The 23,844-nt window shown below is 39.6% G+C and overlaps 1 protein-coding gene across 6 annotated transcripts; it reads left to right on the top strand.

Moving 5' to 3' along the window:
• The first annotated feature begins 3,426 nt into the window (after positions 1 to 3,426).
• On the top strand, positions 3,427 to 22,120 carry LOC128346852 (dual specificity protein kinase CLK4). Of its 6 annotated transcripts, none has more exons than XM_053300591.1 (13): positions 3,445 to 3,609; positions 8,792 to 8,937; positions 11,178 to 11,397; positions 12,534 to 12,624; positions 12,987 to 13,053; positions 15,223 to 15,339; positions 15,432 to 15,598; positions 15,690 to 15,784; positions 16,685 to 16,814; positions 17,315 to 17,397; positions 17,896 to 17,975; positions 21,602 to 21,689; positions 21,769 to 22,120. In XM_053300591.1, the coding sequence occupies exons 2-13, from the start codon at positions 8,792 to 8,794 to the stop codon at positions 21,904 to 21,906; spliced, it is 1,422 nt and encodes a 473-aa protein (XP_053156566.1). In that variant the 5' UTR covers positions 3,445 to 3,609; the 3' UTR covers positions 21,907 to 22,120. The 6 variants fall into 6 exon arrangements, with proteins under 6 accessions (XP_053156568.1, XP_053156566.1, XP_053156565.1 ...); XM_053300590.1 differs by having other exon boundaries at positions 3,446 to 3,747; XM_053300592.1 differs by having other exon boundaries at positions 3,448 to 3,747; positions 11,181 to 11,397.
• Positions 22,121 to 23,844: the final 1,724 nt, after the last annotated feature.

A 23,844-nucleotide genomic window follows, 5' to 3' on the forward strand; every position in this document is an offset into this window, starting at 1 on the left:
ATTATCCTCTTCATCTCTTTCCTTCAACTTTTCCCAGCATTATGGACTTCTCAAGGAGTTGGGTCTTTGCATAATGTGTCCGAAGTATGATAGTTTCAGCCTGGTCATTTGTGCCTCGAGTGAAAATTCTGGATTGATTCGTTCTATGATGCATTTGTTTGTTTTCCTGGCTGTCCATGGTATCCTCAAAAGTCTTCTCCAGCACCAAAGTTCAAAATAGGGATGTGCACGGAACTGGGTGGGGGACATTTGAAGGCAGGGGTGTTAACTTTAAGGGTGAGGGAGAGTGCACTTACCCCTCCCTCTGCTTTCCCCCCGCCAGCACTCCATTAGTAAAAGATCCATTGGGGCGGCAGTATACCTCCCTGCCGTCCCGTTCCCTCTTTGGCCCACACGTGCCCAGCATACTTCCTGGTATTTCTGGCCAAAGAGGGAATGGGGCGGCAGGGAGGTATGCTGCTGCCCTGATGGAATCTTTACTAAAGGAGTGTTGGCGAGGTGAAGTACACCCTCCCCTTAAAGTTATCCCCCCTGCCTTCGAACTACCCGGTGTTCGAACCTGTTCGAAGGCCCGTAAAACAGTTCAGAGCCATTTAAAACCAAGTAAAAACAATTTTAAAACCTTTGAAGGCCAGGCCAAACAAGTAAGTGTTAAGGGCTCTCTTGAAGACCAACTATGGGCCCACACTATGGACACCTGCCAGGGGTGCTTTTCATAGGCCAGGAGCAGCTACAGAAAAGTCCTGGTTCCAAGTTGACTCATGGTTATCTCCTGATGACCTCACCCAGCGGTTTCATGTAGATGTTTAAAAGCATTGGTGAAAGAATGAAGCCCTGAGGAACTCCATATAATAGCTCCTGTTTTGAAAAGCAACCGTCACCAATCTCTACCATCTGGAATCTGACTGAGAGATAGCAGCAGAACCACTGCAAAGCAGTGCCTCCTGTCCCCAACTCCCCCAGCCAATACCATGGTCAATGGTATCGAACACTGCTGAGAGATCCAAATGAACCAGTAGAGTTACACTCCCTCTGTCGATTCCCTGCCACAAGTCATCCATCAGGCTGACCAAGGCAGACTCAACCCCAAAGCCCGCTCTATGTCCTCCATGTCCTCAGGCATCACAAATTCAAATTGATCCAATCTAATATGGCAAAAGGGATTGCTGGACACCACCTTAATAGATTCTGCAAGAACAGTGGAGTCCAAGTCGGCCCGAATATATTTTGTCCACAAAGAACCCATTAACGGCATTACAGCATAAGACAGTCTCCGAGGACTGGTTTGAACTGGAAGGAACCTGAATCAAATTCCTGACAATCCAGGACAACTCTGCCGAATGCAAACCTGCAGAACCAATGAGCGCAGACTAAACTTCTTTTTGCTGTACACACCACTTCCGTATAAACCTTCAAACGAGCTCCATGCTGTGTCCTGTCAAATTTGAGCCAAGTTCTCCTCTACCTGTTTTCAAGTTGCTTACCGTGATGCATCAGAACTCGTAACTCCACTGTATATCAAGGGGCCACTTTTAAAGCAGGTCAGAAGGGACACTTAGGAGCGATTGTGTCTACTGCCCTGATTGTGTCTCCTGCCCTATTCCCAGTTCCCACCAGGGCATCAAATGAATCACTGGCAGCAACAACACTGAAGCCTTCCAAGGCCTTTTGGAAATCTACTGGGTCCAGCAGCCTTCTTGGACTGACCATTTTAATAGGTCTACCACCCCTGCAGGGCTAGGTTGTGGCTGTGAAACAAAACTTAACCAGGTGGTGGTCCGTCCATGACAATGGGGAAACCACAAGTTACCCTACTCATGAAACACGTCTCTGATCTGAACAAAAGACCAGATCAAGTGTGTGACCAGCAACATGAGTTGGTCCTGAAACTAATTGAGATAGGCCCATAGTTGTCATGGCTGCTATGAACTCCTAAGCCGCACTAGATAAGTCAGCCTCAAAATCCCCCAGCACTAAAAGTCTGGGTGACTCCAACACCAACTCCATCAGCTCAGTTAGGGAGTCAGTTGGGCAGCGGGATGGATAGTACACCAACAGAATCCCCAATCTATCCCTAGATCCCAGCCACAAAAATACACACTCAATATAAGTCAACTGTCGCACAGGGCCCTGGTAAAGGAAATGGTATTCTTATTACCACAACCCATCTATTATTATTATTATTATTATTATTATTATTATTATTATTATTATTATTACGTGCACACGCACAAAGCATTACTGGGAGCTTTGCAGAGCCGCAGTGGGGAAGGGGCGGCAGGGAGATATCCTGCCGCCCCAATTACTCTACTAATTATGGCGCCACGGCGGAAAGCGGCGGGAGGGGTAAGTACACCCTCCCGCTGCTCTTAAAGTGACCCCCCACCCCCAATCCAGACCACCCAGGTCCGGACCGGTCCGGGCCCATCCCTACCTTTGTCTCCCCTCCACCGTCGCCCGTTCTCCCCGCTTGCCCATGTCCCCCCGTTCGTCAGATGCCCATTCTTCCCTTCTCCCACTCACAAGTCGCCCATTCTGCCCTCCCCCACTTGTCGGTCACCCATTACGCTGCCCTCACTCACCTTTCTCCCACTTTCCCCTGCCGCTGCTCCCCCCACCCGCCGGCCTTATCTTCGCTGCTGCCGCTTTCCTCTCCCCCTCCCAGAAGCTTGCTCACGAACTCTCACAAGAGCTGCTACACATGGGATTCGTCATGGGTACATCTTAGTGAATTATATATAGAGAAGATAGATCGATGTCACCACGGACACCGATAACGCTAGTTACCAGGAAAATACGCCACCCCACCCACCCCCACCTGTTGGCTTTATTTGCCTGAAAGCAAATTAATTGTGCTGTAAATTTCCAGTGGTTTTTTTAATCATTACAATTCTCTCGCATTGGCCTATATCTGACTCATTAATGCTAGCAACAAATTGCACAGCTTTAAGACCCAATTTCTTATTAATTCTGTCAACAAACCCTTTTCAACTCCCCCCTCCAGAAATCAATTCCCCATCAGAGCATTATTTTCCAAAAGATTGTTTGTTCTTCATCCATATCTTCCCTTCCAAAATGTCCCTTCCGACCAAAATTCTTCCCTTTAATTTTGCTATTCCCGCCATCCTAAAAAACTCTGGTAAAGGAGGAAAGTATTTTGTTCACTAAAACTGTTACTGGGGCTGGGTGTTCGCACGTGTGTGGGGTGTGTGTATGTGGAGTGGCAAATGGAAGAACCCCAAGTCTGCAGCTTGTAATCGTCCCACGGAAGTCGATGAGGCTCACTTTGGAGTGAAGTGAACATGCAAAGGATCAGCTGGTAGCATACAAAAAGGAGAAGCTTGCTAGTCGTGATGTCATGATTTCTCCAACCAACCCAGAAGCTCCTGCTGCTGAGTGCGGCAGCGAGGGGATTGGGGAACTATCACCGGTTCTTCTTTTCCTTTCTTTTCCTCGGGCATTGGCAAGGGGGTGGAGCTCGGCCCTCTTGACGGCAGTGGGCTCGTGACGTCATCCCGCAATTCTTCTTGACTGGGGGCGGGAGAGGGAACCGCCATTTTGTTTGTTGGCGGCGGGCGAGGACGGGGCTCTTCATTTTCATCGTTGGCTGTAAGTGACGGAGGGGGACTGGCCACGTCTCTTCTCTCCGACTCGGTCGTTAGGTCGTAGGGAAGTGGGAGAGTAGGTCCGAAACAGCGAGCCCCTTCCTTTGCTCCGCAACGGGAGTCGGGGGATGGGATACGAAAGGTGAGAAAGGGAGGCAGGCTGCGTGGGGAGGGGAGTTCGTGTGGGCCTCTGATGCGAATGCCGAACACTGTGAGGCTGCTGCTGCTGCCGCCGCATAGTCGCCCGCGCTTCAGACAGAGGTCTTCGTCATCTTCTACACCAGGGAATGGATGCCAACGTTGTTACTGCACTTCTGCTCCCATAATCCCCGGCCCCAGTGGCCTCTGGTTGGGGATTATGGGAGTTGAAGTCCAACAGCCCCTGAGGACCCAAGGTTGACTCTTAATTGGGGTGGTAAGAAGCGAAGGAGGGGCTTTCTGCATGCAAAACCTGGGACCTGCTCCCTGAGCGATGGCCCGCCCCAAACAGCTGCTGTTTTTAAAGCCCTTCCTCTCCCCACCCTCTTCTGTATATGCAGTCTCATAGTCTTTCTTCTGAGAAACGTTAGGTATGCTCCTGGTATTTTTATTTATTTATCACTTGTATATACCACCCAAACTTTCATCTCTAGGTGGTTAACATAAAACAAAACACATATAAAAAGTTAAAACAATTCAACAATTTAAAATCAATCACAAAATTAAAACCAACAAATTTTAAAAGGCTGAGAAAATTTGGTTTAAAAGATGGGTTTTCAGATGTTTTTAAAAAATAGCCAGAGATGGGGAGGATCGTATCTTAATAGGGAGTGCATTCCACAATCTCATGGATTGTACACCCATAGATGGAGGTGGAACAGGGGCAATGGCTTCTGTATGAGAGGGCATAATCATGATTTTCAGACGATAGTGAGATTCAGCAGTTCCCATTTAAAAGCTGCCATATATAGTATGGCAGGCCTTTTTAAAGGAAAAAAAAATGCAAGATCCAGCCCAAACATTTAGGAACCAGACAGTGGACAGTTGACAAAATTACTGGACTTAGTGAAGAACATTGTGGAGGAAAAGGGTAAATTGGCTTCTCTTTGACCCCTTTATACATAATTTACTTGGAACAGAAACAGGACAGCCTGTGACAAAGGTTTTATTAAATAACTCTACTTCTGACTATTCTAGTCTTGGCACCATGGTTAAATTTCTAGGTGCTGTGACTCCCTGGCATCTGGAATCTGTCAAGCCCTGTGGTATGAATAGTATCAATACGACTAATATTTATGTACTGCTTTTCAACAAAAGTTCCAAAGAGGTTTACATAGATATAAATAAATAAGTCCTTGATGTCATGCTTTCTTTTTGTAAGAACACAACACACCTCTTGCAACAAATCAAGATGCCCAGTCTACCAAAACTTTTAAAATGTCAAACCAGCATTGTATTCTGGTTGCCATCATTTTGCAGCTTTCTCAAAAACAAAACAATTTCTTCTCCTAAAATGGGAATAACTTATTATTTAAGACACATGGACAAAGGTAACGGATAAATATGAGACAAAATCACCAAAGCTTAGCTTTATAACTTATTTTCAGTACCATGATTCAGTCCTGGAATTATGAAGTATATTTTTTAAAGCCTGTGCACAGTATCTCTCATCATTGAATAATAGCAGGCAGTTTTCATATGTTTGGGATTAGTGATAACATCATCTAAATTGGGAGGGTGAATGCCTTACATTGGGTGGCAGTGTGAGACTTCACAGTCATTGACTGCCTCTCCAGTAGACCCGTGAGTTGAGGTAATAGTGAGGTGAAAAGTCAGTAGGTTACTTGCCACCACTGAGAACCCAAACCATACTTCTAGTACAGCTGCCTACCTCATATTGAGTCTCCTACAATGTTTAAAAATGTTTAAGTAATCTGGAAAGAAAGCTAATCCCTAGTGAAACTCAGTGCAAGCTGATATGTTCGCTGAGACATCTTATTTAAATAAGGAAGACTAATGTACGGAAACATAGAAGCAAAATAAAACTTTCTCAATACAAGTGGGACTGGGCTGTTCAAGTGCCTTCAAAACAGAGCATGGGAAGTGAGAGAAAACAGCCCTGCACTGTGGGAAGGACTTCTTTGGCTCCATTCCAAAAATAGATGAGAAAGCACAAGTCATTACATGAATTGCTGTGTAAGTTTCCCTGGAGGCTGACTACTGGTTTAAACTTGTTTGGAATACACAAACAAACAAACAATAAGATTCTTCCCCCTCTTCTTTGACTTTGTAAAAACAGAGCTACCACTGCTTGCTTGATAATTGACTTTACTGGGTATAGTTGGACAATCCAAAATAATATCTGCCAACTGTCTATGAGCATGCCTTATTTCACAGCAGGGTTGCCACCACATAGAAAATGGCATTCTTCTAGCTTCAGTGTATGCCATGGATATTCCTTAATTATCTAGAAGTATTTCTGTCTATCTGTTTATTTAAGGATTATATCCCATGCCTTCACAAAAAGTCTCAGAGCAAAAGCTCCAATTAATAATAAAACAAAAAAACCCTAACAACATATATATCTAAAATCCTGCCTAAAGAAAATCATCTTGACCAGCGATCTAAAACAGGAGAGAGGGAACCAATGAACCTTCTTTGAGAGAGCATTCCAAAGAGAGGTGGCCACAACATAAAAGGTCCAGCCCCATGTGGCCACTAAGCAAATCTCAGCTGTAAGCAGCATATGCAGGTGGCCCTCTTTGTCAGATCTTATAGGGCAGGCAGATTCATGCAGGAAAAGACAATTCTAACAACCCTAGTCTCAAACCATGATGGTTATCTTATGCTGGACAAAATATATTATTTTTATATCTACTGGCAGCTCTCTAATGCCCTTTGATAGAGATTGTATCATTGTGCTGATCCTGGAGAGCTGGAATTTTTTGATAACTATGTTTGGTTTGTGACCATAACTGTTTTCTAAAGTCTCGAGCTGCCTATATGGCAGAAGATTAGTAGAATGCCATTAACAATCCAGATAGTGACATAAAACTAGGAAATTAAAAAGATGATTGATAGGTGCATAGGAAGTAGAAGGGCAGATAATTTTGGAGGCTGCAAAGTGAACAGCAGCTGCAGGGAAAAGAGCTTGTAAGCACATTTTTTATTATCTTGGGAAGGTTTTTTCTCTTTGAAAATAGCAAATTCAGTCCTGAGCTTTTATATGGAATTACATTTTATTTGACAGGAATACTTTGTTAACCAGACAGAGTATCTGTTACCCTTATAACATCCCTGTCATATGAGCTTATGCTACTGAGAGCTTATAGATGCGGAAATGAAAATAAGATGAAGTTTGATGGGGCAGATTTAGAACGATGCAGTTCAGCATATGTCCACCAGAGCACACAGTTGTTAAGAACATACATTCTTAGGTACTAATTAGCTTGTAAAAATACTCCTCTCTCTGTTATTTGTCCCATAAATAGTAGTTTCATCTGTCCATCAGGTTTAACAGCAGATGGAGGTGAGAGCATGCAACTTGTATTATCATACTCTTTCTCTTAGATTCTCTGTACATGTGTGATATGGAGCTCAGCTTTCTAAAATGTTATATAGGCCTTTCTTTAAATAAGTTTTGTGTTTTTCACTACAAAGTTTGAAATGTCCTTTCAGTATTTGGTAAAAATCGTAAAACTAAAATTATTAGGCTGGTTTCTGAGAAAAGGGAGAACTTTTGCTTCCTGTCCCAAGTAAACAGCTCTTGTTCCTTATCCTTCTCATTGAATTGCCACACAAAATATTATAGATTATCTAAAAACCTGAATATTATAAATTAATAGTGTGAAAGTGGGGAGTGTTTTCTGTTTAACTTTCTTCCAAAGGAGAAAAACCTGATTGCTAAATACTATTCTATTCTTTAAATATGCCTTAGTAGAAATATTTTATACTGATATAGTTGTGAATATATGATAGGTATGTGTTACATATAATATACATACAGATTATATATAAAATATTTGTAATCTAGATTGTTTCCTGTCTTGGAGCTTTTGGGTGTAAATCAAATGGTTATTGGGGGTGGGGGTGGTTTACAAGAGTAATGGATGGGGATCTATCTCCACTCCGCCTTGAAAATTATTCTGTGTCTGATTATTAGTTAAAGTGTCTCTGTCTGTAAACAACTTTCACTGAAAAAGGCAATATACATTTCAGTCCTTTGCATTTTAATTTACAAGTAGTTTCCATTGATTTCATTGGGGCTTGCTCTACATTAAAAGATTGTTGCCTCTATCTGTCATCTTCAATATATCATTGCTTTAAATTGTTTTTAAATTGTTGTAAAGGGTTTTTAATGTTGTAGCCAGGATTTTTAAATTGTTTTCATTGTTAATTGTTTTATGGTGTTCTTATAATCTCTGTTACAATTTTTAATTGATTTTAACTGTTTTGTTTTAATTGTAAACTGCCCTGAGCCATTTTGGAAGGGCAGTATAGAAATTTAATAAATAGTAATTGACTTGACTACTGCAGTGCACTCTATGTGGGGCTGCCTTTGTCTGTAGTCTGGAAACTGCAGTTGGTCCAGAATGCGGAGCCAGGTTGGTCTGGGTCATCTTGGAGAGACCATATAACTCCTATCTTAAAAGATCTACACTGGCTGCCGATAAGTTTCCGGCCAAAGTACAAGGTTTTGGTTACAACCTATAAAGCCCTAAACAGCTTGGGCCCTGGGTATTTAAGAGAACATCTTCTTTGCTATAAACCACACCACCCATTGAGATCATCTGGAGAGGTTTATCTGCAGTTGCCACCAGCTCATCTGGTGGCTATTTGGGGATGGGCCTTCTCCATTGCTGCCCCGAGGCTTTGGAGCACACTTCCTGCTGAAATAAGAGCCTCCCCATCTCTTACAACTTTTAAAAAGGCAGTCAAGACACATTTGTTCACCCAGGCTTTTAATTAGATATTGCTTTAATTGTGTTTTATTCATTTTAATATTTTAAATTTTAATTGTTGAAATGTTTTAATCTTTTTAATGGCTGTTTTTATTTTTTTTGTTGTAAACCTCCCAGAGAACTTGCGTTCTGGGCAGTATAAAAATGTGTTAAATAAAATAAATAAATACACACATATATACACATACTTTTTTATTTGTTTGTTTATTTGTTACACTTTTGCTGTTCTATATTTTCCTATGATAGATGAAGCACTCAAAGCGAGCCCATTGCTCTGATATGGATGATAGAAAGAAAGAAGAAAAGAGCATAAACAGCCAAAAACGCAAAAGGAGGTCTCACAGCAGTGAAAGAGATTACAAACATCATAAATCCCATAAAACTGCAGACAGGTAAATGATTCATGACTTGACTTAATGATGATCTTCTAATTATAACTAAATAGAACCTAAAATTGTCCATTGATTTTACATTTGCCACTTTAAAGCTGTAATTTTATAGTATTACTATAGTCTAAGTTGCTTAATATAGTTCACTTAAAATGAATAATACATACTCTGGTGTTATGAAGACCACATTTGTAATATGCATCCATTTCTTCATTTTGAGAGCATGGGAAGGTGGAAACACTTTCTTAAAAGCACTTAAAGTAACTGTAGGGTAGACTGCTGTAGTATTCTGTACATATCTCCACTTGATTCATTTGAAAATATCTTTGCTATAATCCTCCTTCCACCCCAAGTAGGGATTGCTAAAGAAAGTTATCCTTACTCTGATAATCTCTAGGTCAGACTATTACAGTATTTAGGGCTAGCTTTTAAGACTTTTTGGAAACAACTGCTAGGTTACTAACTAGAACTGGTAATTGGGAGCACATCGTAAAGAGTGACACTGACTACTAGTCTGTTTCTGAGTGCAATTAAAGTGCTAGTGCTTACCTTTTTGAAGTCCTGTTTGCAACCTGGGAGCTCGGTACTTGAATGAATGAATGTACAGTATGTCTGATTTTGCCTGTGCGTTATGATCTTCATTGGAGACCCTTCTTTAGATACCTCTGCCATATGAGATGGATTGTGACTAGGAAAAGGGTTTTCTCTGTGGTGGTACTGCCACTGTGAAACATGCTCCCCCCCAGCGACTTGCCTTTCACTAGCTTTAATATATTGTTGTTATTAGCAGATATCCTTTTGTTTTCCTAAGCTCTTAATATCTGCTTTCTTGAGTATCCTGTTGTGGTATCCTGTTGACTGGCTTAAAAAAATTTTTTTCATTGTATGCAAATTATTTTGTGTATGTGTTTGTGAACTGCCATGAAAACATTATATTGAAAGTTATATAAAAATGGCTTAGATAGTATCTACAGTATCTGTCTAAGTTCAAACCTAATTCTCAAGGGATGGTGCATTTTTCAAATCTGCAAATATATGTCCTATGAAGAGCATTTGTTTTTCCTTTTTGCCTTGGTTGGAGATGGATGAGAACTCTTGTCCTCAACCTTTCTCTTTTAATTGATGGGTAATAGCATAGCTGTCTTTCACAACTGGAAGGCAAGATATCTTGCCTTTCAGTGTACAGATGTTCTTCGGGCAGCTTATAGGATGAAATCAAGAACACCTTTAAGAAAACAATAAGAGAAAAATAAATAATAAACAGCACCATTTTCCATTAAGATTAAAAGCCTGTGAAAATATAAAAGTCTTCGTCTGGTGCCAAAGGGACATCACAATAGGTACCAAGAGAGTATTCTGTAAGCAGGGTTGAGTTGTACCACAACTCAGAAGGCCCTCTATTTAGTCACCTGCCTCTTCAGTTCAGACAGTGAATGCTTCTGAAAATAATTTCAGTGGCACGTTTATGTTGGTATATGATCCTTCAGTTATCTAGATTCCAAGCTGTGTGGGACTTTAAAGTAATTTTTATCATTATCAACAACAAATAATATTTATATATGTAATTATAATCATTATATTTGTAATATTTATAAAAGTAATTATTTACCAAAAGGGGAATTAAAATATAAGATGAACAATTAATTTCTTTATACTTTGAGTGTATTATTGAGACTATATGTGAAGTATTTGCATAGGATTATTTAAGAAACTGGAGCTAGTATGATGTACCAAAAAAAATTGGGCAGATCACTACCCTGGTAGTGATTAAACTGGTAGCTAGTTTGTTGCAGAGTACAGTTCAAGTCTTCACATGCAATCTTGTACTTTATTGTTAACCTTGTGGGGTGTCTGCTTCAGGAGCTTTGGAGTTCTCTAAGTGAGATGGAGTGAAATCTCGTGAGTAGGGACTGTCCCTGAATTTTGAGTGAACAGTCATTGCCTTCAACAGTAGAGATAGTTCATTGATTGTGGCATGCTTGGGAGTTGGGGAGGCTGGACCTGATGACAATTATGCCTGATCAGGATCTCGGGATCTCTCCACCCTTGTGGTTTATACTCATACTGTTATAGTGTACATAAGAGACCTTCATTCTCCCTTGTGTGAACAATTATTGTTGCGATGGGCTCTCTATGAACTGAGCTTATTTAGATTTACCATGTTTATGTTTGGTGATCAACGAGACTTGCATTTTAAACAAGTGTGTTTAAAAGTTGGAAAAATAATATAAATGTATTTTCAGTAGCAGTTTGGATGATAGATCCATACATGACAGAGACCGTCATGACCGGAGATATGTTGAGGAATACAGAAATGACTTCTCTGATGTAGATGACCACAAGCATTGTCACAGAGATAATGAAAAGAATCACCGCCATCATGATAGCAAATCTGCTCGAAGCAGGAAAAGTAGTCATAAAAGAAAGCATAAGAAACATGGCCACAGTTACAGCTCGCATTCGGTATGCGTACTTCTAAACTTTATTTTAAAATATATTTAGTGGCATTGCATTTTTTATTAGAGTATTACATTCTCTGAGTATAAAAGGGAAATTTTTCAAACAAACCTGAGCTCCCATAATCTTGTATGTATATATGCATCCTTTGTGCATCATATATTTGAGAATCTTTATATAGTGAATAGTGCCAAGCACATGAGTGTTCACTATCTAATTTGCTTTGGAAATTCAGATGATTACTTAGTCAGTCAGCTTCTTAAATTATAGCTGGTAAAGAAAGAGCAAGGTTCTGTTATCATTTGAATTAGTTTTACAGCATGGTGAAGCAATTTCTTCCATCCTACCTCTAAAGACATAGAAGATATTTATTTAAATGAAATTAGGATATGAGGAATGTCATGGTGTCTGTTGTGAATTCAAAATGCTTGTGTTTAGCTTAGTTTCCATCAAATTGTGGTCATTCATTGAATGATTTTAGAACTGTTAGAGAAACTTTCACTCTACTAATTGGCAAGGAAAGCAGTGTGGATTTTCCATAAAAGTATGACGCTGCTGCTAACATACATATACAATCTTAAAATTATTGTTAAATTATAAGAGTGTTTTTTTACTTAATCTATACAGGCATTAGATTATGTATTTCAGGAATTCTAAATATTATTTTCTTCTTTAGAAAATAAGTAAATTGTTTAGAAGGTTTGCTATTGATGTTAATAGTTGATAGTTATTATTTTAATATATTAGAGATTCAAGGACCATTGACCTATTAGGACTTTATAAAAGTAGACATGCAAATGACAAAAATAAGTTTTCAAATAGCAAAAGTAAATATTTACATTACTATCTTAGTTACAGTCTTCAATTAATCCAGTATTTGAGAGACAAAATTGTATTGTGCTTCTATTGTCTGATTACTTTAAGTATTTATCTGAAAATCTGTTCCTTGCCATGTTTTTCTTCTGTAACATAAACTGTGCCCTGTGAATTTCTGGGGACTGAATTTGAAATTGCTCCTGCCAACCGTTCGTGGTCTGGTGCGTAACTGAATGCCTGAATATCCCCGCTGAATGAATTGCGTATTCTACCCTGAATTCACTCTGATATATTGATTGGCTGGACGATCTTGGTGCCGTTTCCAGAAGAGTCACCGAAGGAAAAGATCCAGGAGTGTAGAGGATGATGAGGAGGGTCACCTGATCTGTCAAAGTGGAGACGTGCTAAGAGCAAGATGTATAGAATATTTTTCAACACTTTTTATTTTTAAAAAAACCTTTTCAGCAAAAAAATTGTCTAGTATAGTACATTAGAAGAGGATTGGGGGTGTGGGTTAAGAGCCCTTCATTTCTCTTTTTCTTTTTTGTCTTTGTATTCTTTTGCATTTTCTTTTCTGTATAGTTAAATATTACTATTCAGATATCACAATACTGTGTAAAGATTAAGGTTAGGTTAATAGTTAGGTAGCTTGTTCAATAAAATAACACATTCAAAGGCAGGTTAAGTTAATGTATTTATCCTGACATGTTTAATAGAATTTATTTTTGTTAAGTAGTTCAGTAATAGCTGTAATGTGTTTCTTTTCTCCCTCTCTTTAGATGAAATTATTGCTACTTTAGGAGAAGGTGCCTTTGGAAAAGTGGTAGAATGCATTGATCACCACATGTATGTATGCCATCTGCAGAAGCGTTTCTAAAACAAATTCCTTTATTTAAAGATCAAAATCCCAATACAAATCCTGTTAATTCCACACAAAACAAGAATAAAATGTGGGTGTAGATCAAGAGAACCTTCAATCCCTGGCATCTCCAAGGTGGACTGGGAAAGACTCGTACCTGAAACCTTGCCACTGCTAGTCAATGTGGACCAGGGCAGCACAGTTTTGGCCCTCTAGCTGTTGTTGGACTGTAACTTGCATCATCCCTGATCATTGGTCACTGTGGCTGAGGATGATGGGAGCGGCCAGAAAGCTGAAGTTGTGCAGCTCTGGTGGAGTTAATACAGAGCTAGATGAACCAGTGGTCTGACTCTGTGTCAGGCATCATGGTTTCTAGCCATGATTGAAAGGAGAAAATGCATTGGTGCTGCTCTGTGAACTCTTGCACAAGTACTGGTGGAAAACTAGCTGTATTGGAGGTGGCATTACGGTACAACTAGCATGAATAAGGATGATATATGAAAAGTGTGTCATAGAACTTGGGCAAACAGAAAAGCTCTGGATTTGGGGTTCATTTTCTCACACAGCTTCTGCTAGGTCAGAACTAGGGATGTGCAAAAAATTTCGGGCACAGATCGATCCGTGCCCTAAATGAGCAATTTTGGGTGATTTGGGGCCGAACCGAATCACCCCCGATGTCCCCCGATATTTTTCAGGGCCGAGCCAAATCACCCGAATTTCGGGGCCGAAAAATTCGGGTGAGTCGGCTCATGGCCGATTTTGGGGGATTTTTTGAAGTTTTAGTGACTTTGGGGCAGTTTGGGGGCATAGAATGGGATCTGGGCAAAAAGAGTGGGGTGGGGTGGTAGTGCCTAATGGGTGCAGGCTACCACCCCAATTTCAGGGAGATTGGGCACAGGGGTGATTTTTGGGGAATTTCTGAAGTTTTCGTGTCTTTGGGGCAGATTGGGGCAGAAGGTGGGGCCTGGGGCAGAAGAGTGGGGTGGGGTGGTAGTGCCTAATGGGTGGAGGCTACCACCCCAATTTAAGGGGGATTGGACAAAGGGGTGATTTTTTGGGAATTTTTGGTTTTTGTGTCTTTGGGGCAGTTTGGGGGCAGAAAGTGGATCTGCCCCAAAAGAGTGGGGTGGGCTGGTAGATAGTGCCTAATGGGTGGAGGCTACCACCCATCCCCAATTTCAGAGTGATTGACCAGAGGGCTGGATTTTGTTGATTTTCTGAGGTTTTTCTTCATAAAGTGCTTTGTGGTAGATTGATTCATTCATCATATTCAATTCACACCTCAGAAAATAAGGGAATAACATCCCTTCAGAAAAACTTCTGAGGTGTGAATTCTCATTCAATGATAGCAAATGAGATTTTTTTCAATTAAAGAACTCTCATGACCCCACTTTCACTTTTTCACACTCTCATTTACTATGAATTTTGAATGAACGTTTGCTAAGCAAAATGCTCTTAAAGGACTACAGATATTGTGATACAAAGGAACAGATTACACAAGTGTAAAGGAGCTTTGTTTATCTTTTTGACTGCTGGGGATTCCACAATGAAAGGGAAGCCACTGCCCAATCTTTAAAAACAATTTGACCCTTGGGTGTGGGTTGCTATAGCAGTGTCCATAAAGAGAGCATTGGTTGCTTACATGTGTGAAAGTACAGCCAAAGTTGCGGTATCTTGAGAGACAATTGTTGTCATTCTTTTACTATGTACTATTTTTCCCATATTCTCCTGCAAGTTGGCAGGAAAGTACTTGAAACTGTTTTACTTTTCCTTGCAATGGAAGATTGGGTTCTTACAGTTCCTTTTTTCTTAATCTGTACATCACTGGTATTGTAGGCAGTCATATGAACCAGTTGATGCAATCATCCTTGATGGCTACTGCAGTAGAAACACATGTACAAAATCAGACAACAGCATAGGCAAGCTCATGTGCTGCAACCCATATGCATGTGGCTGCTATCTGGACTATATGTCAGTGACATACAAATGCTGGACTGGCATCAGCTGCATAAATACAGTTTTGGCAAGTCTTAGCCCTGAAACTGTCCCAAACTATGATCTACTGATGACAGCAGAGTGCAGTAGAATGTTTGAAATTTGCTTGAGGATGGATGCAGATAATTCACAATATTTTAATTTTATCTTTTATCCTCTAGGAGAGGGATCCACGTAGCAATAAAAGTAGTGAAAAGTGTTGGTAGATACCGTGAAGCAGCTCGCTCAGAAATTCAGGTACTGGAGCATTTAAACTCCTTGGATCCCAGCAGCACATTGTAAGTATAATCTAGAATAAGAACACTCTGTTGCAGTATTACAAGAGTGACTGTTTTATACATTATTCTTCTGGTTGATTTCTTTTCCCTAGCCGTTGTGTACAGATGTTGGAATGGTTTGATCATTGTGGTCACGTTTGCATTGTGTTTGAGCTACTGGGACTCAGTACCTATGACTTCATTAAGGAAAATAGCTTTTTGCCTTTTCCTATTGAACTTATTAGGAAGATGGCTTATCAGATTTGCCAATCTATAAATTGTAAGTAAATTTAGTTTTTACATATGTTTGCATACTTAAAATTTTAGGCATTATTCTGTGTGTTGAGTTCCCCCCTTTTTTCTTTTTACAGTCTTGCATCACAATAAGTTGACTCATACAGATCTGAAACCTGAAAATATTTTATTTGTAGAATCTGATTATGTAGTAAAGTACAATTCTAAAATGGTAAGTTCACTTGCAGACTACTTCCTCTGTGCTATTTTTACACCATCTTTTGCTCACATCTAGCTTGGTAATCACAAGTGCTCTGTAGTGTGGAATTTGTTTGTAGCTATTAGAAGCCAAATTCATTGAATAAGCAAAGGTGTGAGCAAGAAAATCAGTTATTTGCTTCTTTACCACTCTAAAGAAGTCTATTAGAAGATGCTGAAGATGTGATGTTGATTTTTTTTTTAAAAAAGTGGTCATCTGGCTTGCTAGATCATCATTCTAATGACTACTGGAAATCGATATTTCTGTGAAGTCACACGTCATGTATAGTTAAGGGATTGTGAAGCTTTCCTTTTGGATTATTATATGTAAGAATTCATTTAGATTAACAGTTGTATCATTGTGCTTATTATAAATTGATGTGCTCCAAATTAAGCTTACCTCAAACAAGTCTAATGATCACCTAGTTTATGGTTCCCATTAAAATCAGATAGGACAAAGGTACAGAACTTTGCAGCTTCTTTATGAACAGTAAAGGAGTAGGACAGATTTAATCTACCAAAGACTTGGGGTTGTGTCCTAACTACATGCAGTATACATGGAAGAGGTTTCGTTAGTGCAGGAGGAGGGCTGTCCCCCACCTTTCAGCAATCTGGCCTTCTTACTGCAATGCCACATGCCATTTTGCTCCAGAGAAGAGCAGAAACCCCCCCCCCATCAGATTTGGGGCCTGAAGAGGAAAAAGACTGCAAAATTGCCCTCTCCCTTACATGAGCACTTAGGATACTACCTTTTGTTTTGTTTAATCTTTGCGTTAAGAGCAGATGGATATTAAAAAAAGATGTTTCATTTGTGGATCAAGATTCTAGATTTTATTTTTTTTTAAAGTGACTTGCATTTTGATTTTTATTACAGAGGCGAGATGAACGCACACTGAAAAACTCAGATATTAAAGTTGTAGATTTTGGAAGTGCAACATATGATAATGAGCATCATAGCACTTTAGTGTCTACAAGACATTACAGAGCACCTGAAGTTATATTAGGTTAGTAGAGACTTTCAAAATTATTGTAGCCTCAATCAATCACCTTTATTTCAGTCTTAGATCAGCATAAGAGCAATGAAAACATAAGTGACAAACTAAAAGCCTAGAGGTGAGTGACACAATGCAGACATAAGGAGAAATGAAACTGTTATGGAACTATAAAAACCAGAAGTAAAATTTAAGATAAGACTGACTGTCTAATACAACAAGCAGGACAGCAAGCTAAGTAATCAGTGGCCCAAAAGGGCATTATTGTAGCCTTTAAAAATTCCACTGGAAAATGTGACAATTTAAGAAAATCTCTCTTTAAGTTACCAGGTTTTTAAAATGTGTTCAAGTATAGTATTTCTGCATTGCTATGTTTTATAAAGGTTTAGGGAAATGATATATAAGATGAATGGTTTAGGAACTAAAGTGCATGTTCAGGGGAAGATGGTTCAAGGAATTCTAATGTGAGCTAAATTGTCAAATTAATTGAATTTTTGTGAATTATGTTGTAGCGCTTGGGTGGTCCCAGCCTTGTGATGTCTGGAGTATAGGATGCATTATAATTGAATATTACCTTGGCTTTACAGTATTTCAGGTAAGTGCCTGTCATTTTATTTAGGACTTTTCACTTAAAATGTAATCTGAATCCATTTAAGTATGAGTTAGTGTGTTGATTTGATTTGTGGCATTTTTACAAGGATATAATTAAAATTACGATGTGTTTATATATTGATAATGTTAAATGTACGCTAGATTCCTAAATATTTTGTAACATACTAACATTTAAAGGTTGTGGATGCAGTTGTTTGGAGAAGCAATTTAAGTCGTTCTGTTAAATTTGTGGAAAGAGTTTATGTTGAATAAGCTGTATAGATAAACAACATTTTTAGTCCCAGGGTTGTTGACAGGTGTTTTGACAAGGGAACTTACTTTTGAAAGACATTCCCCCTTGAAACTCAAACTGCAATACTACTGTGTCATTAGCGTTTTTTTAAAATAGTTTATATGGGCAAAGTGTAATTTGATTCTGATACTGTGACTTGGTATGTGGATAGAATAAATATTGTATGTATACTCCTTTCTTTCTTTCCAGACACATGATAGTAAGGAACATCTGGCAATGATGGAGAGGATACTAGGGCCTCTACCAATGCACATGATTAAAAAATCAAGGTAAGTTTTTTTAAATTATTTTTAGAGTGTAAATCATGTAAATCATTTAGAAATGTAAATCATTTCCTATAAAGGTTACTTAAAACACAGGCTTGGAAAAATATCAAAGTGTGCCACATCTTCTAGTAAGAATGAAGCTCTGTTAACATGGGGTTAAACAAAACCTGAGGCATTGGACCCTGCTCTAAATTCAGCAGTAGTGACAAAGTATGCTGTCTTCTTTTCTATGTCTGAGTGGTTTGAATGGCTGATTCATAATTTTAAGGAATTTTTTCTTGCTTTAATCCCACTTCTGTAAACTGTATTAAGAACATAAGAACAGCCTTGCTGGATCAGGCCCAAGGCCCATCTAGTCCAGCATCCTGTTTTACACAGTGGCCCACCAGATGCCTCTGGGAGACTCATAGGCAAGAGCTGAGGGCAGGCCTTCTCACCTGCTGTTACTCCCCTACAACTGGTATTGAGAGGCATCTGGCCTGTGAGGCTTGAAGTGGCCTATAACCCTCAGACATAAGACATATTCAAGCAGGAAATGGTACCACTTACCCATACAGCAGTTGAGACATACACTAAGGAAAATCTTCCATATGGTTTGCTGTTCGAATTCTGTTGTGTCCGGGGCACGGACCCTTTCTGGTGCCAGTATGGAGAAACACATAGAGAAGATAAATGGCATTTTAATAAAAGAAAGAGAGATGAAGCTTACGTTCCTCGAAACGCACACTACTGAGGACCCCGGTGCAATAGGGGATGTGCGAGACTCATAGCCCCTGTGCACTGATCCATGATGAGATCCAGCATTCTAAGGAAAGCTTGTCGCTTTATACAGGACTTTAGATTTACATAATACAGTTTCTTGGCTTACATAGCAGTACATAATGAGCAAAGAAGCAGGTGCTTAATAAGAAGCATCTCGGTGCTTAGAGAAGTTCTGATAAGCAGCCTACAGCTACTGATAAAAAGCAAAGCTTGCTAAAATTGATCCACTGATGAACTTCTCAGACAGTAGAACTTTCCATTCCTTGGGATACAGTGGTCTTCCGATAGAAAACTGTCCCTGTCAGTACAAATCCTTATACCCCTATTATATCAAAATGTATAGGGATCAACAGATAATCTACCTTGGCATGTAATGAGCTACCTTGACATATTAAGGGTCAAGAAAGGCAGGTTTATCTTATTAGATCTGTGGAAAGCACCCAGACTAATTAGTCATGACTAAGCACAACTGAAATGAGACAAGTTAGTCATTAACTTGCATCCTATTAATTTCAGTGGGACATTGTTATGGTGACTAACTTAGTCTGGATACCAACCTGTGTCTCTCATCGCATTGAGCTAGTGTGCACATAGTGGATCTGATCTGTTTAGAGACGGGTAGCCAGCCATGAGATCACACTCGCCTTCCGTATAATCCCTCCCCTACTGACAGTTTATGTCTTTTAAAGTCTTCTCTCTACTATACTGCCCTTTTATGACTTCATAGAAAGAAAAACGGAAATAGTTGTGTGTCCCATAATCTCCAAACAGATTTCTGTTAAACAAGGCTATGTTTTGGAGGCCATATATGAAGCATCTGTCTATCACACTTATGTACTACCTGGTATGTGTATCTCTAGGTGGGTGGTGTACACAACTTAAAACACAGCCAATATAAACAGAATAAAACAATTAAAACAATTTCACAGGATAAAAGTAATTAAACAGTTTAGAATTAATTTCAGTTAAAAGCCTGAGAAAATAGGTGGGTCTTCCTAAAAGCAATCAGAGATGGAGATGCTCTTATTCTGACAGGAAGCATATTCCAAAGCCCCAGGGCAACCACAGAGAAGGCCTGGTCCCAAGTCGATAAATCCTCCCCACATGATCTAAATAGGCAGCAGGTTCATGACAAAAAAAGGTGTTCTCTTGACCCAAGCCATTAAAGGCTTTATAGGTAGTCAGTACCTCCATCTTATTTGGATTCAACGTTAGTTTGCTATCCTTCATCCAGTGTATTAGCGCCTCTGGGCAGGCATTTAGAGAAGTTATGCTCTTTCCTGATGAGATATTTTTCCAGATATGTGGAAAAATAGATCTGAGTGTCTTTGGCATATTGATAACACCCTGCACCAAACCTCCTGATGATCTCTCCCAGTGATTTCATGTAGATGTTAAAAAGCATTGGAGATGGTATAGATAGAGCCTTGTGGAACTCCATACTTTCGTTCTCACTTTGCAGAGCAGCAGTTTCCAAGCGACACCATCTGGAATCTACCAGAGAGGTAGGAACAGAGCCACCCAATCCCACTTCTCCCAGGCAACCCAGAAGGATATTAAGTAGGGGTGTGTGCAGACCAAGTTTTGTAGTACGGTTCGAATTCTGACTGAATTCAAACCAAACTGCCACACTATAGATTCCAGCGCAGACCCCTGTCATCTTTATTCTTGAAGGGTGTGAGTCAGACTAATCCTTGTAGACTTAAAAGTATGGTCTTGGTTTGAAAAAGGAAACACAGCCTTGATTATAGAACTAAGGTTTGAACTTAAGTAAGGGACAGCCTTGCATGCAGCTTGGGGGAGAGGTGTCTTCCTACAAGCCTGACTGATCCTGGATCTAACTCTAGAAAAAAGATAAACTCACATGAGGTGTTCTTTCTGATGTTCACCCACCACCACCAACATATACAGAGCTTCCCTACTCTGTGGCCATTCATTGCAAATGCACTTATCTCTTTTTGGCACTCAAGCTGGCTTCTCTCGATTATTGGAAATTCATGACATTCATTGATTTCAGTGTGTTTAGCATTGCATAACCTAATATGGCAGGCAAACTGTTATTTTTCCTTATGTGTGTGTGCGTGCTGACTAGAGCCTTCTCTTAATCACCTTCCACTGCTGTTCTGCAGTGAATTGCTGGAGATTAAAAAGGAAGGAAGAGTGCCCTGCACTGTGGGCAAGCTGACCCTTCCTACTTTAAGACTATAGTCCTATGCAGACTCACTAAGCAGTAAGTCATATAAGCTCAGTAGGATTTACTTCCAAGTAAAAAAGGATATGGCCACAACAGTTGCCATCAGTGCTCTACTGTGAAAAGCAGGGAATGTACAGCATTGCTGGCAGCTATCTCCTTTTTTCTCAGAAGGGGGAAGAATGGTGGTAGAGCTCTGAACTTTTGCAAGGGAAGTGTCCTTGAAGAGCAAGCAGGGTGGGTTGGAAAAATGCTTGAGGACAAAAAGGGGAGTCCAAGGACCTTTGGTGCAAAAAGCAGTGGAAGGCTCAGATCCTATCCACACTTAATGCAAGTAAATTCATGAGACCCACTTCTGAGTACTGTAAATGTCTATATGATTTGACTGCAAAGGTCACAAAAGCTGGCAGAAGCAAATGAGAGACTTGGATTAAGTTGGAAACAAATTACTATTTAGAACAGACCAAATGAAGGGCCATCAGAATGCATGAAAGATGGACCAAAACTGAAGATTGACAGAGATAGCAAGGAAAAATAATCTAAGTAGTAGTTGGGTTTGAAGGAAATTGGTATTGGACTATTCCAAGGAGAAGGGTAAAATGGTTAAGAAGAAAAGATACATCAGACCTAGAGCAAAAGGAGTTGTAAAATTCTTTTTCATCCTTTTTGTATGCAGGAAACATTACTTTCAACATAACCAATTGGACTGGGATGAACATAGTTCTTCAGGTCGCTATGTTAGGAAACGCTGTAAACCATTGAAGGTAAGAGGATATAATTTTCTTCCTGTACTTGATTCTGAGATCCAAAGACATGTCCCTAAATTTATGTTCTCTTTTTCAGGAATTCATGCAGTGCCATGATAAAGACCATCAGAATCTTTTTGACCTTATTCGCAGGATGTTGGAGTATGATCCAGCCAAGAGAATTACTCTAGATGAAGCTTTGGAGCATTGTTTTTTTGATGACCTAAAAGATTAAATAATCTGTTATCTCCTTCTCCTCCAAGGAGATTTATACAGACTGTATCAGTCAACAGCTGCTGTGGGATTTTGTAACCATAAATTATTTTGTACAGTTGATTCTGTAAATATAACCATACATTTTTGAACTGGAACTCTGTCTTATTGAATGGTTATAGTCTTGGTCATGGGTACATTGAGGTAAACATTAAAAGGATTTTCATTTTCTAAAAGTGATTGTATTTTTCTAACTTACGCAACTACTGATATATTGCAGATGAATATGGTTTAAAACTGTGTAACCATTGTAAAAACTGATATCAATAATTTTTGAGATTAAACTCAGTGTTAAGAAAAGCTATTTGGTTCAAGCTTGGGATTAGGTACTTTCCCCACTACAACAAATACTTATATACCACTTTTCAACAAAAGTTTCCAAAGCGGTTTGCATAGAGAAATAATAAATAAATAAAACTCTTGTTTAGAGAGATTTAAAATTATATAATTTTAAAATATTACAATATTTGTCACAAGATGCAGTTTGACTGTTTTTAACCTAGTAATTTAGATTGCTAGATAGGATACTGATGGCCTGGACCTCCAAAGTAGCATTCTCAGAAATACATGTTCCACATGTAGGAACAACTAGACAGGTAGTTGAGGGATCTCTATGTAGAGATTAGTTGATGGTGGAGGAAGGATTTGGAAAGTTGTTTGTGGTTATATATTTATTTATATATTGCTTTTAAACTAAAAAGTTATCAGAACAGTTTGAGATGGAGAATCACCAATTGTTGGGTATTTGGGGACATTTTGCAACAAGCCCAAGCCTGTATAAAAGGCACCACTTGAACTGCAGTGGAAACAGACTGCTGGTGCTTAACATCAAAATGGTCACAGAGAAGCTTTTAAATGGACCCTTTGGGGAAAAGGACAGGAGCTGGGCAGTGATGAGGATGTAAATGTTTCAGAGCATCCAAAAGGGAATAAGGTACAACTTGGAAATGTGCATATACAAAAGAAGGATATGACAGCCAGTGAAAGACCCCAAAAGAGCACGGGACACAACTCTGAAGTCAATCCTAAGTGGCACCTAAGGTGATACGTAGGTATTGTTGAACCAATAGGAAACAGTGGCTGGCATCCTGACCAACAAAGTGTATGTGTTTTGAGGGATTGTGTAGACACACAGGGAGCACGTGCACTGTTGCAAAAGAGCCCATATGCTACCAATGGTCTGGAAGTGCTCTGTGAGATCAGAAACACGTTGTTGATCCTCTGCAATTGTGGGGAGGCACCCAGAGCCCTGTGCAACTCTCTGTGCCTGCATTAATGCTGCTGCCCAAGAATCCCTACAGTTCAGAATGTTGTCTGAGTTCTGTGTGATTAGAAACATGTTGCTGATCCTCAGCAACATTTCCAATATTACAAAGTGTTTCTGGAGCGCAGACAGCACTCTGAATGGTAAAGGGTCTTGCACAATATACTTATAGTGGGACTGGAGGAGTTGTGCAAGGGCTCCTGGTGTGTCACTACAATCCCTTGAAGCACACATGCTTCGTTAGGATATCATCCAGTTACTGGAGTGCAATCCAGTGTATGCAAGTGGAAAATTTCTGAGGAAATCCAACACAGACATAGCTGTTTTCAAAATAAAAGACTTCTTAAAAATGAGACTGGTGAAAAGGAAGCTGAAAGGAAAAGTCACGCAGATCAAATCTCTCTGGAACACATGGAGGTTATTTAAAACAGTCATCAAAGTTCATCTAGAACGTATACAACCAAGTCGGAATTGTACCATCAAATCCAAGAGAATGTCATGGCTAATGAACAGAGTTAACAAAAGCTATATAAAAGGCAAGAGGGCTTCCTTCAGAAAATGAAAGTCCTGCCCAGATGCAAACAAAAAGGAACATCTGCTCTGGCAAAATAAATGTAAGGAAATGACTAAGGATAT

The sequence above is a fragment of the Hemicordylus capensis genome, chromosome 2 (genome assembly GCF_027244095.1).
Source record: "Hemicordylus capensis ecotype Gifberg chromosome 2, rHemCap1.1.pri, whole genome shotgun sequence".
In the NCBI taxonomy this organism is placed as follows: domain Eukaryota; kingdom Metazoa; phylum Chordata; class Lepidosauria; order Squamata; family Cordylidae; genus Hemicordylus; species Hemicordylus capensis.